Here is a 19419-nt window from a genome sequence, read left to right on the forward strand (position 1 = left end):
GACACCCAAATACGTGTGATCCCTGCCTTCAGTGTGGTGGAGAGTTTTCAAAGCCGTAAATTGGGAAGAAAAATCTCAAACTTGAAAACGTACACACAAAACATTGTTGTCTGAATCAGGAGTAGAACAAGACAGTGAAAAACCCTGAAACTAGAAAATCCTTCTTTAACAGCCTAATTCTGGGCTTTTCTAAAGCAGAAAGTAATTAGTAAAAACTCCCCAGATGTTGGACAGCTACTTAAGTTGGGTGTGGGACATGTGACCCTCTAGGTGCTGGGTGCTGGTTACAGGGACATGATGGGACACGCAGACACACGTTGCCCCTTCACTGTCACGGTGGCTGTGAGCCGTGGAGTCACAGCCCAGCCAAGGGGCCGCCTCAAAACCGCCAGCTGTGATTGACACTCGACTAAGACCGTCTCTGCTTCTTTCCCTTCCCTAAGCTCCTGGTGACCGCACAAGCCTGGAAAGACTGACCTGCGAAGGCTGGCGGAGTACAACTACTTTGTAAAAGTCAAGCCACAGCCTCTGCACACACCACAAGACAAGCACCGTGTAAAGATGAGTATTTATTCACTTTACAAAGAGAATGGTATGAAATCGCCATAAACAGCTCCATTTATAGACAAGTGTAACTGTACATGGCACCAGCAGCTCCAGCTGGCCTTCCCAAGGTGCTCTCACGGCTCCAGCTCAGTCACTCGAGCCCGGAACCCGCTGTTCTGCCGCTGATGCTACGAAGTCCCTCCGAGATGATGGTTCTGTTTTACATATTCACAGGTGGGAGGAAATAAATCCATCTGCCCAGCCCTCGCTAAGAGAGGAGCTTCATCTGCATGTCCCCCAGTGAGCACGAAGCAAATACCGCTCACTCTTTAACAGACAAAGCAGAAACCAAATTACTGATCCTTTGAAAAGGCTTCTGTAGCACACCAAAATACTTGTATTTATACACACGTAAAAATCTCGAGTCAGATTTATTATTTTAAGGATAAACAGATACCCTAACACTGCCCAGGGTGGGTAATGAAAAGGAAGATAAACATTAAATTATTGAATTATAAAAATATTTTCTTTGGAAAAAACTTCCAGCAAGGTCATCGTTAATATCTAAAACCAAAGAGAAAAAATAAACAATTGTTCTTTGATCCATTAGTAATTTAAATAAAAATGAAAACCTCTTCAAAAGCAGCAATGACTCAGTTTTTAAAAAGTTGCAGGTCATGAGCACTTCTAGATCTATACACTGATGCATCTTTACAGGCAACCGGCAGTCGAGAAAAATCTGTAATATGGCTAATTCTTTTGTTTTTAGTATCATAATTTTTGTTTTGTTCTAAAAAAATATTCCACATGACAGCTTAAAAAATAAGTGGCCACTTTGGGGAAGCACTCAACTGTCCCATCTGACTCAAGCCAGAGGACCACAGCTAGGAGACCGCAAGGGATACTGGTGATTTTTTTTTTAAATCACAATCATTTCTACTCCAGTTTAGTTACCCCTTCATAATTTATGAACAAATTAAAGATTTCACTAGTGCTGTCCTGCACCTGATTTGCTGAGAGAAGAGCTGGCACTCTCACAACAGTCCAGCTCCTGAACCCCTACGCATGGGGCTTTAAGCCAGTTCTGGACACAACCAATTGTACTAGGATATATTATAAAAATATACCATATATTGGACACTCGTGTCAGTACATTGCAGAAAATGTGTCTATTTACTGTGTAAAGTTTATTAACATTTGAATGAAACACTCTTATTTACACAGTGAAAGTCTGTGGCGAGGGGCTCACCGGCACGCACGGCCTTGCAGAGGCCCCGGGGGGCCTGGCACAGCGACCCCCTCCCCAGAACTGCAGCTCAGCACGAGGCGGGCTGGCGGACACACACGGTCCAGGGGGCTTGCGTCTGCGTCTTCATTCTTCCTCGCTCTCATTCTCGGGATCTACGTCAGAATCTCCGTTTAATTCTTTTTCACTTGCCACATCTCTGTCCTCACCATTTTCTTCACCATCCTCATCTTCCTGTCCGTTCTCTTCGTCAACATCCTCATCAGTCTCAGTTTCTTTCTCCTCCTCATCTTCATCCCAATTATCCTGGTAGGAACAGCAAGCAGGAAAACGTTCATCAGGTCTCATTCTGACAAGGCATGGGGTAGAAAGGTGGATGTTCACACCAAGGGAAAGAAAAACACTCACATCAGAATCCTTGTCTGGCACTTCATCATCAGATTCCTCTTCTGAAGATTCTGTAGCAGGGGGAAAAACACTCAGCACTGATTTTGTGAACACAGGGCACAGCCTGAAATCTCACCAGCGAGATTCCTGAATGTGCTGCTAGAAACATTTACACTCAGCTATCATCCCTAAGAGCCAACATAGACATTCTTCTCATCTACATACACCAGCCAGGACTCGAACCAGCTCCTACATGGGAGGCACCACAGGTAGCAGCTTTACCTGTGACGCCACAGTGTCAGCTACATCGCGGGTTCAAGTCTCAGCTGCTCCACTTGGGATCCAGCTCCCTGCTAATGGCCTGGGAACACAGTGGAGGATAGGATGGTCCAGTGCTCAAGCCCCTGCACCCGTGTGGAGAACCTGATGAAGCTCCTTGCTTCTGGCTTCAGATCAGCCCAGGTCAGGCTGCTGCGGCCATTTGGGGAGTGAATGGAAGATCTCTCTGTCTCTGTCTCTCCCTCTTTCTGTCTTTAACTCTGTCTTTCAAATAAACAATTTTTAAAAATAAATAAATAAAATAAACCACTATCCACAGATAGAGTCCCCTTGCCTGCTCATCTTCCTAAGGCCCTTCCCTCACAGCAAACACCATCCTGAATTTCTCATTCCTGTGCGTGATGTAATGTGATGAAGCCTCATGAGCCCATAACTACAGAAACAAACTCATGAAGAAATACAGGCTGAGCATCTCCTGGTCCTAAAATCCAAAATCTTGGGAAATTGGCATTTGGGATTTCGAGATTAGGAACACTCGAACCCTAAAGTCTATGCAAATCCTGCATAACTGAAAACTCCAAGAGCTGAAAACACTTCAGAGGACCAGATGTTTTAGATAAGGTGCTCAACAGACGAGCTGCTACCTGGGTGCTTAAATGTTCTCTGTGTTTATACGCACACATGCAATCACACAGTGTACAGAAGACAGCACCATGACTTGATTTTGTGATCAAATTTATCTATGTTGATAATGTAGACCTCCATTTGACACGTTCTGGTTAATGCAGTGTGTGCAGAGGGAATGAACTAATTTAAACACTGTTCCCCCTTGTGAAGAATATTGTTATTTACAAAATTTTTCTGTTCATTTTAAACAGGAACAAGATTAACATAATTAACAATTCTCCTTGCATACCTATTTTTTCTTAAGGTTTATTTATTTGATAGGCAGAGTTACAGACAGTGAGAGAGAGAGAGAGACAGAGAGAAAGGTCTTCCTTCCATTGGTTCACTCCCCAAATGGCTGCAACGGCCGGCGCTGCACCGATCTGAAGCCAGGAGTTAGGTGCTTCTCCTGATCTCCCATGCGGGTACAGGGGACCAAGCACTTGGGCCATCCTCCACTGCCTTCTCGGGCCACAGCAGAGAGCTGGACTGGAAGAGGAGCAACTGGGATTAGAAACAGCGCCCACATGGGATGCTGGTGCTGTAGGTGGAGGATTAACCTAGTGCGTCATGGCACCAGTCCCTTGCATACCTGTTTTAAAGTCATAGTCCTCAAGCTTTTTGGTCATAAAAACATGAGAGGGGCCAGCGCTGTGGTGTAGCAGGTTAAGCTGCCGCCTGTAGTGCCAGCATCCCATATGGGCACCAGTTTAAGTCTCAGCTGTTCTACTTCCAATCCAGTTCTCTGCTGTGGCCTGGGATAGCAGTGGAGGATGGCCCAAGTTCTTGGGCCCCTGCACCTTCATGGGAGACCTGGAAGAAGCTCCTGGTTCCTGGCTTCAGATCGGCCATTGTGGCCAACTGGGGAGTGAACCAGCAAATGGAAGACTCTCTCTCTCTCTCTCTCTCTCTCTCTGTTTGTATGTGTAACTCTTTCAAATAAATACATAAATCTTAAAAAAAAAAAAAGAAAGAAAGAAAGAAAGAAAAAACCCTGAGAGCCCCAGAAAGCCTTCTTTTCCATGGAATAAGTCTATCAACACTGATCACATGAGGCAGGCATTTAGGCTTGCAGTTAGGTGGTCGTTAAGGCACCCGTACCCCACTCCAGAGTGCCGGGGTTCTGCTAGCGCATGCCCTGGAAGACAGCAGTGACAGCTCAAGGATCCTGCCACCCCACAGGGGAGACCTGCATAGCGTGCTCAGCTCCTGGCTCTGGCCCCAGCCCTGGCCATTGCAGGCATTTTAGAGAGAGTCAGTGGACACGAGGTCCAACTCTTGGACTCTCAAATAAATAAAAGGCAACTCACTAAATGTTAACATAAGTACATATTTAAAAAAAAAAATAATATATTTTCCAAAACATTTTACTGAATGGCACTGTTTTTACACTTTGACAAACTTCTCTTATTTGCTTCTGCATCCTATTTTTTGGATACGGTGACGTTTTTGAACAATATGAAGAAAGCCCAGCCTCAAATGGTTAGTAACAAACAAGACATCATGGACCTCTGACAGGATCCGAGTCTCCACGGTCCTCTGGCCTCACTGTGGGAAGGGCCAGTTACAAGTGCACACTCCCAGAAACACCTATGACAAACGGAAGGATGTTTTCCACCCTGAGATTACCAAGTAGCAACGCTTTTAATCCTCATCACAAAGAGAACACACACGAACTTCCAACACGGCATATGGACAGGCATTTCTCTAAATTTTTGCCAAAACCTATTTTCTGAGCCAATTACCAAATTTTATTTTCCCAGAAATCTTTTATTTAAAGAATACAAACTTCATACACTTCCTAAATACAACTTAAAGAACAAAATGATTCTTCCCACTGTACCCGCCGTCCCACCCCTCTTCCTCCTCCCTATCCTATTCCCATTCTTATTTCTTACTAAGATCTATTTCTAATTAACTTTATACACATACGATTAACTTCATACTAAGAGTTCAACAAACTGTATGGGAAAAAACTGTTCTGCAACAGTTGAGACAAGGGCTGTTCAAAGTCATTCCATCTCGAAGTGTTAATTTTACTTCTACAGATTTCCTTTTAGGTGCTCTATTAGTTATTACAGATCAGGGAGAACATTCGGTATTTGTCCTTTTAGGACTGGCTTATTTCATTAAGTATGATATTTCTCACCATAGGAAATCTTATCTCACTGGGGTTTTCATTTGCATTTTCCTAAAATGCTATATTTTTATGTTTATTACTCATTTGCTTCTTCCCCCAGAAAATCACCAACAGAGCCTATGTTTATCTAGACACTTTCCTCTAATGATAAATTTTCCTTTTACTACATAAGTGTATGTAAGGAAACTTAGTGATGTGTCACATGACACAGGCAGGTAGAGCATGTTTCCTATGAGGCACTGGTGCATCTAGCGATTTAGATTTACTGAACAAGCTCTCTTCTCCAGGCTCCATGACCTGCCACCATGTATTCTTCCCTGAGAAGCACAGAGGCAGAGAGCGCCATCTGTTGGCTCACTCTCCAAAAGCCTGCAACAGCCAGAGTTGTGCTGCTCCTCATCTCCCACACGGGTAGCAGGAACCCAACCACTCGAGATGTCACTGGCTGCCTTTCCAGGGTGTGCATGACCAGGAAGCTGGGATTGGCAGCAGAGTGGAACTCTAGCCCAGGTACTCCAATATGGGACCCAACTGTCCCAGGTGGCACCACGACCACTGTGCCACACAACTGCAACAGGTGTGTGAATCCACAGTTGTACATACAGGGTTTCAGGTTTGATGGTCCTTGTGTTCCTGCACCTAGCTGTCCTTACCGCATTCACCTCAATCACTCCAGGTTCTTCCTTCTCCCCGACAGGAAGTACTAAATTCACACACCAAGCTGGAGGTGACTGGCAATATTCTAACCTGGAATCTTCCCTTCTGTCAGGACTGACAGATGTGTAAATTCATGCAGATGTGCTTCTGTGTCCTTCAAGGTTCTGTAATTTCCTCTATAAAGGTTTTGCTTCCTATTATAGACATAGTGCCAGGTCCTCATAGTTTGGATCGTTGGAGTGAATGAGATCTTTTCCCCTCACACGTCTTCAGACAAGTGATTACTGTTATATAAAAATGCCAGGAATTCCCTTTTTGCTGATCCTGGTGCCTAGCAAGCTTGCTTTTCTACATAGCCCCTTTTCCTAATAGTGCAGCTATACATTTCTGTGTAAGGAAGAGCAATAAGTAGAAAGGTCAAAGCTCTAGAATTCACTTCTCAGGGCCAGAGTTGTGGCATAGTAGGTCAAGCCACTACCTGCGATGCAGGCATTACATATGGGCACTGGTTGGAGTCCTGATTGCTGCACCTCCTGGATCTCAAACTGGTACCCATATGGAATGCCAGCACCGAAGGCAGCAGCTTAACCCACTACGCCACAATGCCAGTCCCTGTTCCTGGAAATGCTTTCAAAGCTTTCGTTTATATTTGATTTTGTTAAAAAGATTTATTTATTTGAAAGCAGCATTACAGAGAGAGGTAGAGAGACAGAGACAGAGACAGAGACAGAGAGTGAGGGAGGGAGGGAGAGAGAGACACAGACAGAGAGAGACATCGTCCATCTGCTGGTTCACTCCCCAAACGGCTGCAACAGCCACAGCTGAGCTGATCTGAAGCCAGGAGATTCTTCTGGGTCTCCCACATGCTTAGAGGGACCGAAGCACTTGGGCCATCCCCTGCTGCTTTCTCAGGCATGTTAGCAGGGAGCTGGATCAGAATAGAGCAGCGCCCATATGGGATGCCGGTGCTGTAGGCCAAGGCTTTAACTCACTGCCCCACAGCAGCAACCCCTTGGTGTAGGTTTTCCTAAGTTAAAGGAATTCTCTTAAATTCCTTAGCTATTTAGATTATTTGAGATGTGAAAAGGCTAATATTACTAAATTATTTTTCTATACTACTAAGCTAATCTAGTGTTTCCCAATTGATGTTAATATGATCATTACATTAACAGATTTCTTAATGCCATCTTATAATCACTCATAATCTTTAAATTCTCCTTAGTAATGGCATATTATTTTACTTACACAATTCCACAATCAGTTTACTTAATAGGATGTTTGAAGAAGGTCAAATGTTCCTTTCTTGCTCATCTGTCTTTAACAAGGTTACCATTGTATTTAACTAATGAAACATCTAAATTGTTTACATGACAAAAATTACCTGTTCCTTGAAGGCTTTATGAAATAAGCCACAAAACCTCCCAGGCTGGGTAGCTTGTGAGAGGTTTTGATTAAATCCATTTTAGAACTATGGGTTTTTGAAGCTGATTTTGGTCATTAAAGTTCCCTGAAAAATTTCAGTATTACCCAGGTTTTGAAATGCACTGTCATAAAAGCCATTCATAGTGTTGCTTTATTTAAATCTGTTCCTCATCTAATGCCTTTTTGCTAATGAACAGCACTTGGGTCTTTTCTTCTATGACCCATATCTTCATGTATTTTTGCCACACAGGTTTGCCTGCTTTCAGAGGTCTTCCAAAGCAAGACCTTACATCATGCTGTCAACATAGGTGACCACAGTCACTGTGAGAAGCCAAATGCTTCAATTCTGCACTTAACCCCACCGCAACATTTACCTTCTTCATACACCACTTTTGCCTTCTGATCTGGGGAAGCTGCACCCTTCGTCTTCTCCGATGCTGTAACCTGAAAGGTGAGGCAGCACCATTAGCAAGCAGAGCACACACACGACGAGCACACAAACACTCCCCCACCCCTGCAATCAATGACTTCAAAACGAAGTGGATCAAGCTCCCAAAAAAATCTCTTCAAATACAGAAGGAAAGAATTACTCTGTCAAGTTGGAAAACCTCTGGGGCGATCTTTCTGTGCCAGGATTTCCACTGTATAAACACCTTGTAACGTGTTCAGTTACCCTGCAGCCGATCTGCGCTAACAACCACACTCTAACTGTGGGGCGACTGAGTGTAAAGTTAACAGGCAGTTCTTCCCATTAAGCAGTTAACATTTCCGACTTAGACTGGGTCTTCATTTACCAAGTTCTGACTGAAGCAAGGAGCTCTCAAGGTTCAAGGTAAACAATCCTCACTCTTCTATTTCTATCACATCCACCAGCTGTTGCCACACCGACGTTTTACTCACTTGCGTGATGAGAAGGATCAGCTTCCCATGAAGATGTGAGAGTTTCTGGAAAGTTTTGACTCGGCTCTCCATTAGCTGGTAGAGTGTCCCCAGCTGGGGCACCAGGTCAGGCAACTAAGAAGAAAGGGCATTTAACACCATCATCACACTCCAGAAACAACCACACAGCTACGTCTCACGGTCAAGTGCTGCACCACAAGCACCTGCTCATAAGTACTTCCTTGGCTGTGTGGGACATGGCCCGGCAACATAACAAATGTTCACAGAAGGCCCCCATTACCCTAACAGGAAGAAATGACAACTTTCAAATAATGATGCAAAGTGAGGAGTGAGAAATCACAAAGCAGGACAAAATGCAGGGTGGGCCCTGTGAGTCTGTGCTGCTCAACTGTTTCAGACAAGATCAACACAAAGTAGACACTAACTAAAGAATACCCCACCACGCGCCTGCAGGGCAAAGGGGCTTTCCTCTGAATTTTCCCTCTGATGAAGGTTTCTACCACGGGCCCAAACAGCTTCCCCCAGTTCCCAGGGACTAGGAAGACAATTACCAAGTTGATTTTATATAGCATTTTTAGAACTGTTATTTGAAAGAGAGACAAAGAAACAGAGATCTTCCATCTGCTGCTTCATTCATCAAATGCCCGGGAAGGTCAGGCCAAAGCATGGGGCTGGGAACTCAGTCTGGGTTTCCCACATGGGTAGCAGGTTCCGAACTATTGGAGCCTTCACCTGCTGCCTCCAGGGTGCACATTAGCAGGAAGTGGAATGAGGAGCAGAGCTGAGTCTCAAATCCAGGCATTTCAATATGGAAAAAGTATGCCCCAAGTGGTATCTTAGCCACTCACTAAATGTTTGGCCCTATATACCACTTTAAACACAATCTGTTAATGAATCCTAAAATTCACGCTTAAGAAAGTAAAGAAACCGTTTACTAATTCCCCTAGAGAGCTCTTTAATTAGCCATAACTTGCCCTATTTTTAAAGACTTATTTATTTTAAAAGCCAGAGTTAGAGAGAGAGAGAGAGATCGATCTTCCATCCACTGCTTAAAACAGCCAAGGCTGCACCGGGCCAAAGCCAGAAGCCAGAAACTCCATCTGGGACTCCTGAGCGGACGGAAAAGGGTCCAGGCACTTGGGCCATCTTTTTTTTTTTTTTTTTTTTTTTTTTGTTTTGTTTGTTTGTTTGTTTTTTGTTTTTTGTTTTTTGACAGGCAGAGTGGACAGTGAGAGAGAGAGACAGAGAGAAAGGTCTTCCTTTGCCTTTGGTTCACCCTCCAATGGCCGCCGTGGCCGGCGCACCGCGCTGATCCGATGGCAGGAGCCAGGTGCTTCTCCTGGTCTCCCATGGGGTGCAGGGCCCAAGCACTTGGGCCATCCTCCACTGCACTCCCTGGCCACAGCAGAGAGCTGGCCTGGAAGAGGGGCAACCGGGACTCCGGAGACTTGGGCCATCTTCCACTGCTCTTCCAGGCCATCAGCAGGGAGCTGGATCAGAAATGAACAGCTGGGACTTGAACCAGCGCCCACATGGGACGCCGGCATCGCAGGTGGCGGCTTTACCTGCTCCGCCACTATGCTGGCCCCTTGCCCTCCTCTATTTCTGACACTGCAGTGTAGAGTATTTCATTTAAAAGCTGACCAACTTTAAACAGCAGACACACAAGGATGCTAACTGATTGCCCTTCAGCTTACCATCACCTCTCAATTACGTGTCCCCATTCAAACTGGGAACTCAAGAATGGGGGTCAGCTGCCTAGCACAGTCCTCAGCTTAAAAGGCTGCCAGTAAAGACATCTGAGGAAGGAGGACCACCATGTTCTCAGAGAGGGGCCCCCCTGCGCCGCTGCTACTGCAGGAGTGCCTCCTCAGGAACTGGTACCAGAACAGCATCACTACCAAGCCCTCCTGGGCCTCCTCACTCTTCTGAGCAAGCATAACTGAGGCCACAAAATGAGTCACTCTGCTCTCCAGCCATTGGCTGAAACTGGATGCTTGTGGTTATCATCCAGTGCCCTAGCCCATTGCCCCTCAGTCACTGCACACATGCATGCACCCCCCCACACACACACACACACCCTGCCCCACTGCCGCAGTTCACTTCCTGACACGCCTGCTGGCTGGGAAACCCAGTGCATCCTCACTGCTGCTTGTCTCTCCAACACAGACAAAGCAGCATCCAGCAGCGCCAGTATCCCATATGGGCGCCGGTTCGTATCCCGGCTGCTGCTCTTCCAATTCAGCTCCTGCTTATGGCCCAGGAAAGCAGTGGAAGATAGCTCAGGTACTTGGACCACTGCCCCCATCTAGAAGACCTGGAAGAAGCTCTTCGCTCAGCTCCAGCCATTGCAGCCATTTGGGGAATGAACCAGCAGAGAGATCTCTCTCTCTCTCTAACTCTACCTCTCAAATAAATAAAATCTAAAGAAAAAAAAATTATGCATAGATTTCAAACATCATTTAATTCTATCCTTTTAGTAGCATTTTGAAGTTCACAGAACTATTCTCTTATGACATTGCTTCAAGATTTTATGCTACCCCTCCTCCAAAAACTTATGATTTAATAAATTAAAAATTCTGAAGGGGGAGAAGATTTTATGCTCCCACTCTTATTTGCATAAATAACCAACAGCTGATAGCAACTCCAGCAAAATGGCAGGTATTAAATATTTAATCTGTGTCATTTTTATTTCCTGTGACAAGGCAGTATACAAGTTAGTATATACAAAAATGTAAAAGGGAAAACAAAAGATATATACAACAAAGACAATTGTATTGAGGAGAATAGGTGTACAGAAAGACAGCTGAAGACTAATGTACTAATATGTACCTTTTTCATTTCTGTATATTTTTTAAGATTTATTTATTTGAGAGTTACAGACAGAAGCCAGGAGCCAGGAGCTTCTTCCAGGTCCCCCACGTGGGTGCACGGCGCTAGCACTTAGGCCATCCTCTACTGCCATTAGCAGGGAGCTGGATTGAAAGTGGAGCAGCCAGGACTCAAACCAGTGCCCATATAGGATGCTGGCACTGAAGGCAGAAGCTTAACCCACTGCCACAGTGCTAGCCTTTCTATACTTTTTTAAGTTCTCTATAAATAATATACATAAATCACTTTCAAAATTGGAGACTGAAGGGTACAGGCATTTGGTCTAAGGCTTAAAATGTTGGTACAATGCCATGTCCTAAATCAAAGAACCTGAGTTCAATGCGCAGCTCTGACTAACGCAGACCCTGGGAAGCCGTGGTGACGGTGCACACGACGAGACTAAAGTCCTGGTTCCCAGGTCTGGCCCAGCCCGGGGCATTTGGTGAAGAAGCCAGTGGACAGGAGCTCTGCCTCTATGTGTCTCTCTGCCTCTCAAAAAAATAAATTCAATTTTAAAAACTAAAAAAATGCAATGAGATAAAATCTCCAGAAGGGAAGACCAATGTAGACAGGGTGCTACCAGTGACATGATGTCACTGCGCTTGGGGAAAACCACAATCTGTACAGGAAGTCCCTAAGGTTGAAGGACAGGGGAGGTGGGTTGTGCTGCCACCTTATCAGTCTACAGTCCTCATCGGAGCCCAAGGACTTGCACTCAGCTACTCCAGCTGATAACACTTACTGTGGATAGGTATGAAGCATGAATCGTTAACACACACTTCAGCCACTGAACCATTAAGACAGCGCTGGAAAAAAGAAAACATCCAAGTAAACATCTTCACAAATTCAAAAGCAAGTGAAGATGTACAAATTGTGCTGTGAAGATGACTATGCATTTTAAGGTCCTTTCATTAACACAGTAATCCAGCGAGGATGAGGGAGGCTGGAAAACAGGATGAGAACGCCTCCCTCTAAAACAACCAAAACCAAAACCCACTTTCTAACTAAACGATGCCAATGCAGGAATCATCCATCCAAACTGACTTTGTATTTTAAGGTCATGATATTTGAACCCATCATCTCATTCACATTCAGGGACATACAGCAAGTCTTCCACACTATATAAAGATCAAAAATATGTGAGCCAGTCCTATTTAATAACCTGTTCAGCTTTTCTCTTGTCTGAGCTCAGAAAGCTGATGAGATCTATCAAGGAAAAAAGCTGAGACAAGAGCAACTGTGGACTACAGACACTGATAATATTCTGCAAGCTGAGGATCGCTGAGATATCATCTTCCTACTTAAATGTTTAATCATAAATTAAAATAAAGACCCAGAAAAATCAGTCTCTTAGCTGAAATATTTCTTTAGTATCTTCAGGTACCAAAGGTTGGGCAAATTTCACAAATGGCAATTTTATATATAATAATTAAGACAAAATTAAATAAGACTAATCCATTTAATGACCTGATAAAAATATACATTTTCTGAAAGAAAAGAAAGCAATAAGAATCATTTAACTTAAAATAAAGAAGGGGTAATACCTGACACTTAAAACATTGTCAGTTACAATCTGGGGCTACCTAGTATTGCATGTCGCACGGTTAGGCACCGGTGTCTTCCAGTCACCTCTGATCTAGCTGTAAACACAAAGCAATTGACACTGCCCCAGCATCTTACCTATTGGGATGTCCTTGCAACCTCTTTGTAAGCTGAGGGAGAGAAAAACACTGTTAGTAACACACTTCCAATCTGTCCCATCTCTATCAGTTCCCAGGCCACAGAGACCGTACTAGGAAGTCATTATTCCATTTTCCAGTCTATTTTAAGCCAACATAACATATGCAAACATTCCCATGGCAAGAGGAATGACCTGAGAACAATCTGGGCTGGCACTGCCATGAGTCAACGTGCAGAAAGCAAAGCCAGGGAACAGCACTCAGGTGAGTGAGCTCCAGCAACACGGGAGAAGGAGAACAGAGGGTGAAGGCTAACGGATACGGATTTCTGTGTGGTGGATGGCAGGACATCCTGGGAACACACACACTAACATGACTGTACACACTAAGAAGAGGAATCTATGGTAAGTGACTTATATTTCAATTTCTGAGAGAGAGGGAGGGGAGGAAAAATGGAAGGGAGGGAGGGAGGGAGGAAGGGAGGAAGAGAGGGAGAGAGGAAGGGAGGAAAGCATGGCTAGGTAAACTTTGTTTTTTAGAGTAGATAAACTATTTTAGAAGTATGACTGCACTTTAACATATGACACTGCTCTTTGAAATACGGAGGTTTCCCTACCAGTAACAGTAAACCAGCACACACTGTCATTACCCAAAGCTCTCACAAAATGCTTCAGAATGTACAACAAATGCATTGCAAGCGTAATGTCCAATGACAACTGTTCTTTTAGGACAGGCTTCAGTGTCATTATGTATACTTTTAAAGAAACAAGATTTCCCTTAATGGAAGTAATGACTAGAAAACTGAGTTCAGGGGTCAGCACTGTGCTGTAGCAGGCTAACCACCGCCTGCAGCACCAGCATCCCATATGGGAGCTGTTTCGTGTCCTGGCTGTTCCACTTCTGATCCAGCTCTCTGCTATGGCCTGAGAAAGCAATGGTGGATGGCCCAAGTGCTTAGGCCCCTGCACCTGTGTGGGAGACCCAGAAGAAGCTCCGGACTCCTGGCTTCAGATCAGCCCAGCTCCAGCTGTTGTGGTCATCGGGCAGTGAACCAGCAGATGGAAGATCTTTTTGTTTCTCCCTGTCTATAACTCTACTTCTTAAATAAATATTTTTTTAAAAACTTAAAAAAAAATAAAGCCTGAGTTCAACATATGGCACACCAGTGACCTGCACCTTCACTCGTGCCAAGAGTGGCTCCACACCTCGGGGGCTCTCAGGCCCCTTCTAGCTCAGCTGCCACTCAACCCTTCACACGGTTCAGCAGACTCAGCAAGCAAAGACAGAACTCACACGTCGGAAACGGGCAAGTTCCCTCTGGTGCAGGTCTTGGTGACCTCTGCAATCTCACACTAGCAGGCATGGAGATCAACAGCTCATGTGCAGCAACTGGACAGAAGTGGCTCTAGTATTTGGCTCAGGTAGCTCACAGAACAAAGCGGGAAAAGTGAAAAAGAGACTCTAGGAGCTCCGTGGAGAGGACCTCCCACACACACAGCACGCTGCGGCTCGTGCCAATGGCATGTCCTGTCACCGCTTCAAGATCATCTACCTCACTTTTCTATATGAAGACGTTTCTCTTATTCATCTACCACCCCTCTCCAAATGCCACGTGTCTTTGCATCCTACAAATCTGTTTTTCTAAATACTGGATTCTTCCTTTAAGCCACAGCATTAGGACCTTAAAATTAAACAAGCAGCCAGTTACCTCTTGTAACAACGGAATAACAGCATGCAAGGGCATCCTTAACACAGTCTTCTTTATTAGGTTTAAATTCCTAGTTTGAAGGACTTTCTGTGAGAAAATAAAATGATTATTAAGATAAGCATATCCACAAGCTAAGGGCACTACAGGAAAAGCTGTAAAATTGACTCACAACAGACCAAGGCAATAAACTATCATCTGAAATTTAGCAAAGGCTGGAGGAGCTGAGCAGAGAATGCACATCAAATCCTGTGGCTGTCAGAAAAGCACAGTCTTTAGCAATCAGGAAATTCACTTCCTTAAACAGTTTTCTTACCAGTGTTTTGTATTCAGCGCAAAGGAACACCTCTGGGCATTTACGTAGATACACAACCCTTGAGAGGTGCACCCAGACCCCACTGTAAGAACTACAGCTGTACCCACACAAGAGTGAGCAGAACAGCAAAACCACACCAACGAAGCAAGAAACCCATTTAAATTTAGTGTCAACTTCTTGATAAAATTTCAGCCAATCAGAAAAATCATAAGGAGTCCTTCACACAAACTCCTCAAAGCTGCCGGTCTCCCTCCGCACTGCAGAAGAGGCACCGTGGACCAGCCCGAGCCAGGCCCTCACTCTGCTGCTGCCCAGGCAGCCCACTCCACTGTGAGGCTCAGAGAGAGTCCTTACAGCTCTCCGACTCCCCTTGTTCTTCCATACTTGAAATACGCCCTCTTTCCCAAGGGTTTACTCCTCGATCTGCCCTAGTGGTGCGTGCACACTGTGGTGGTGGCTACTGCTCTGTCATGCTCAGAACATAAATGACAGAGGTACGCAAGAGCAAACATACACAAAGTTGGTCTCCAACCTAGTTTAACATTCTCTACGTACCTTTTCAGAAAACCCCATCAACTTTATTTGGTTGTAAAACTACCTCTACGCTAAACTCTTCTAAATCCATCAAGTACTATTTTAAAATTACCACTTACATAATTATATAGTTTCTTATCTAAGGAGATAGAACATTTTATAGTCACTGGAGAACTGAGGAATGGACTGTCCTAATTTTAAGTTTCAATTAACCTAAATATTCATTTTCCTATACCCAGAATGTAAGATTTAAAGCAAAATATGTTGGTCATAACTTCAACAATTCAGAAGGTGTTTAATGCTACTAAACATTCCTCAAATTACTTCTTTATTACAAATGTCAGTTATCATAAAGTTCCAATGATACAGAGAAGCTAGAGAAAACATCTGTCTGAACTAGTCTACAAATTATTTTTTGAAAGACAACATGCCTTTTAAATTTTCCTAAGATGTTCACCCACACCACCAGGCTTCATTATCTTAAATGGTCAAGTGCAGGCAACACCTCAGGTCCAAGAGCGCAACATGCTGTACTGCCGTCAGTTACACCAGTTGCGGTTCAGATCCCATGCAGGACTATTAGACAAGTGATTCATGGCATCTGCTCATTCTAATTATAGAGGAATGACCATACACTTTGTTGCCAAAATAAGGACACTTCTGTGAATGGAGGGAGTCACTATACTACTCTAAGACGAGAGGTGAGAACCCGAGCTGTCACAGGCAAGTATGACCTAACTACTCTGAAGTTATCCCAAACTACAGGGCAAGAGAAGTTTTAACAAACTCTTGCCACTCCATATGCCCAGTAAAGACAGAATTTCTATGGTAATAATTTTTAAATCTAAAACAAGCAAATAAAAAATGTTCTGAGCCACATAATGGACAGAGGAATCAGTATCATTAACTTCTTCCAAGGAAGAACAACCTATAAACCACCCTACAAACCACAGCTGCTATTACCACAAAGATGACACAAGATATTTTTCTTTTACAGTCTTACTGCAGTATAACTGCTGCCTAACAAATAGAAACTATCTCAAGCGCACTATCTGATCAGTTTGACAAACACATTTATCCATGAAATAAACACTATGATAAAAGTGAATATTCCAGGGGCCAGCATTGTGGTGCAGCGGGTTAAGCCAGAGCCTGCGAATGCCAGTGTTCCATATGGGCGCCGGTTCGAGACCAGACTGCTCTACTTCTGATCCCATTCCTTGCTGATGCACCTAGGAAAGCAACGAAGGACAGCCCAAGTGCTTAGGCCCCTGCACCCATGTGGGAGACATGGAAGAAGCTTCCTGGCTCCTGGCTTCTGCCTAGCATAGTCCCAGCCATTGTGGCCATTTAATGAGTAAACCAGTAGATTTAAGATCTCTCTCTCTCTCTCCCCACAACTCTTCAAATAAAAAAGTGATTATTATAGCCTCAGGCTGCATAACAATCTGTCCCTCCTTCTACCCCCAACTCTAGGCAGCCACTGAACTAGATATTGGTCTACATTTTCTAGAATTTTCATATAAAGAAACCATACAGTATTGTCTTGTTCACAATTTTTGGTGATAGGTTGGTGGTAGTCCAAGGTGCTATTCTAAATTTTTTAAATGTTTCTTAGTAAAAATGAAAACACTGTACCAGATTCACTTGTACCTATTGAGGGAGGCTTCAAAGCATAGCTACATAGACAATGATGGCTGGTGAGTTATGTGACATTCCAAAAATATCATCAGTTGTTTTCTTTAGCATCTTTTTCACCCACCCCCAACCCAGGTTCCTACACCCTGATAAACTAAAATCCACCTTCCAAAATACATGACTTAGCAAACTGTTTTAAAATAATGTTAGATTTTTAGACCTGTTGGTTTCTTCTTATTTCTTAAAAATCATCTTAGACACAAATATAAAATATTCCCATTGAGATCAAATAAAACCAGAGACAACATTAACAGATTAGATATAGCTATGCTGTATTATGAAAACATAATATCACTAAATCATTAAGAATAAATGTAAATTTCTTTTATCTGATAAGGCAGGGCTTCAATAAAATTGCTTCTCACATTTCAACTTTCATTATATAGGCCATTGTTGAATTGTGAAATTTAAGAGAAGCAAACTAAGTAACTTCATACAAGCAGTCACCAACTTACACAGAAAATCTATCTCGCTTTATTTAAAGTTTTAAGTACTTTTACTGCTAAATATTTTACAACATAACCCCCAACCCTCTTTAACTTTTCCCCCAAACCTCCTACCCATTGCCAAGGTTCCACCTCACCGCCCCCTCTCACGGCCAGGGGGAAATAAGTTTCTGGAATCCAGAGTAAAAACTCAGGAACGCATTTTCCTACAGAAAAAAATATAAATTGTGATCTAGAATGCTGAGTATTATCGATCAGCTACACTATGTTTACAAAGGCTTTGGTGAACTTAAAGCCTAAGAACCTAATGATTCAGAACCATATTTCTATGAGAAAATGCATTCCAGGTTCACAAGAATTCAACTTAAGCCCTTTGTAGGTTGGTGACTGCCTATATAATGCCACCAGGTGATACACATTTGACTAAAGTCACAAAACAATTTCAAACACTAAACATCATTATTCACAGACTGAATATGCTACATCAACTGCTAAGAAAGAATTAACTTAATTCCTTTAGAAGCTGCGTAATACTTACATTTAGCATATCAAAGTCGTTACTTTCCAGCCCTTGTGTGAGAAGAACTGGAAAGCTATTGGTCTGCAGATCATCCTTCCCTTTTTTGGCATCTATATCCATGGCCCCCAGGCGTTCTTCAATGCTAACCTGCAGAGCAGAAATCAGCTGTTATTTTCACCGCAGGTCTCAAGTAGACAAAAAAGTTTAATTCACACCTCAACTCATTCTCATTCCAGCAGAATCTCATTCCCACAAGGCCAATGCTGGAGATCAGTGAAGCATCTGCAGCCCACGCAGCACATAATCGGAAAATGCAGCACATAATCGGAAAATGTAATCCACAAAAAAAAAAAAAAAAAAAAAAAAAATCCCTCCACACACAGACTCAGAAAAGGGGCAGGGGCAGGGACAGGGGCAGGGTAGGGTGGGATGGGATGCGACGGGGAGAAACAAGGGGCTAAGGTGCAGCAGGCTAAGCCACTGCCTGAGATGCGCAACTGCGACATCAGAGCGCCAGTTCAAGTCTGGCTCCTCTCCTGACCCAGCTTCCTGCTAATGAATCCTGGGAGGCAGCAGATGACGGCTAAGTGCTCAGGCCCCATCACCCACGAAGGAGACCTAGATGGGGCCTCAAGCTTCAGCCTGGGTCAGGCCTGGCAGTGTGCAGGCATTTAGGAAATAAATCAGCAGAGAGAAAACGCATCTCTTTTTCCTCTGTCACTCTGCCTTTCAAGTAGATGAAAATAAACTTTAAAGACACTTTAAAAAATAAATAAAAATAGCTTTAAAAAAAAAAAAGAAAGAAAATAACAGAAAAGGCAAGGACTTGTCATGTGATTACTAGAGACCTATTTTTGCAGAAGTCTCCCCCACTAGAACTAGTCCTTGGCATCAACTTCAGATGTGTACAACGGAAACAGGGTAATACCTAAGGAGTATCAAAGCCATCTTCCCAAAATAATTTCTAAAATATTTTTAATTGAACTGCAAATGATTAATCAGCTAGAATATGCTATACTACAGAGTGTCTTTGATAAACACTTAATATTTAATTATAGAGGGGCCAGCGCAGTGGCGCAGCAGGTTAGCACCCTGGCCTGAAGCGTCAACATCCCATATGGGCACCGGTTCTAGTCCTGGCTGCTCCTCTTCCAATCCAGCTCTCTGCTGTGGCATGGGAAAGCAGTGGAAGATGGCCCAAGTCCTTGGGCCCCTGCACCCGCATGGGAGACCTGGAAGAAGCTCCTGGCTCCAGATCGGCGCAGCTCCGGCTGTTGAGGCCATCTGGAGAGTGAACCAGCGGATGGAAGACCTCTCTTTCTGCCTCTCCTCTCTCTGTGTAACTCTGACTTTCAAGTAAATAAATAAATCTTAATAAAAAAATTTAATTGTAGGGGCCAGCGCCTG

At 43.8% G+C, this 19419-nt stretch overlaps 1 protein-coding gene across 2 annotated transcripts in view; it reads right to left on the bottom strand.

Annotated features, from left to right (window-relative positions):
- Window positions 1-556: 556 nt before the first annotated feature.
- Window positions 557-19419, bottom strand: part of WDR43 (WD repeat domain 43) — a 55354-nt gene continuing 36491 nt past the window's right edge. Inside the window, exons 11-19 of one of the 2 annotated variants that reach the window (XR_016229516.1) lie at window positions 18031-18159; window positions 17607-17698; window positions 14502-14588; window positions 12795-12826; window positions 11857-11920; window positions 8244-8357; window positions 7718-7787; window positions 2201-2250; window positions 557-2098 (exon numbers count right to left, since the gene is read on the bottom strand). Coding sequence is in view for 1 of the 2 variants with exons in the window: in XM_002709939.6 (XP_002709985.2) it covers window positions 1919-2098; window positions 2201-2250; window positions 7718-7787; window positions 8244-8357; window positions 11857-11920; window positions 12795-12826; window positions 14502-14588; window positions 18031-18159 (726 nt within the window). In the remaining variant the exon portion in view is untranslated. The remainder of the gene's footprint in view (window positions 2099-2200; window positions 2251-7717; window positions 7788-8243; window positions 8358-11856; window positions 11921-12794; window positions 12827-14501; window positions 14589-17606; window positions 17699-18030; window positions 18160-19419) is intronic. The other variant, XM_002709939.6, reaches the window with a different exon arrangement.

The sequence above is a fragment of the Oryctolagus cuniculus genome, chromosome 2, assembly GCF_051225735.1.
Source record: "Oryctolagus cuniculus isolate XC-2025 breed Fujian yellow rabbit chromosome 2, ASM5122573v1, whole genome shotgun sequence".
Classification (NCBI taxonomy): domain Eukaryota; kingdom Metazoa; phylum Chordata; class Mammalia; order Lagomorpha; family Leporidae; genus Oryctolagus; species Oryctolagus cuniculus.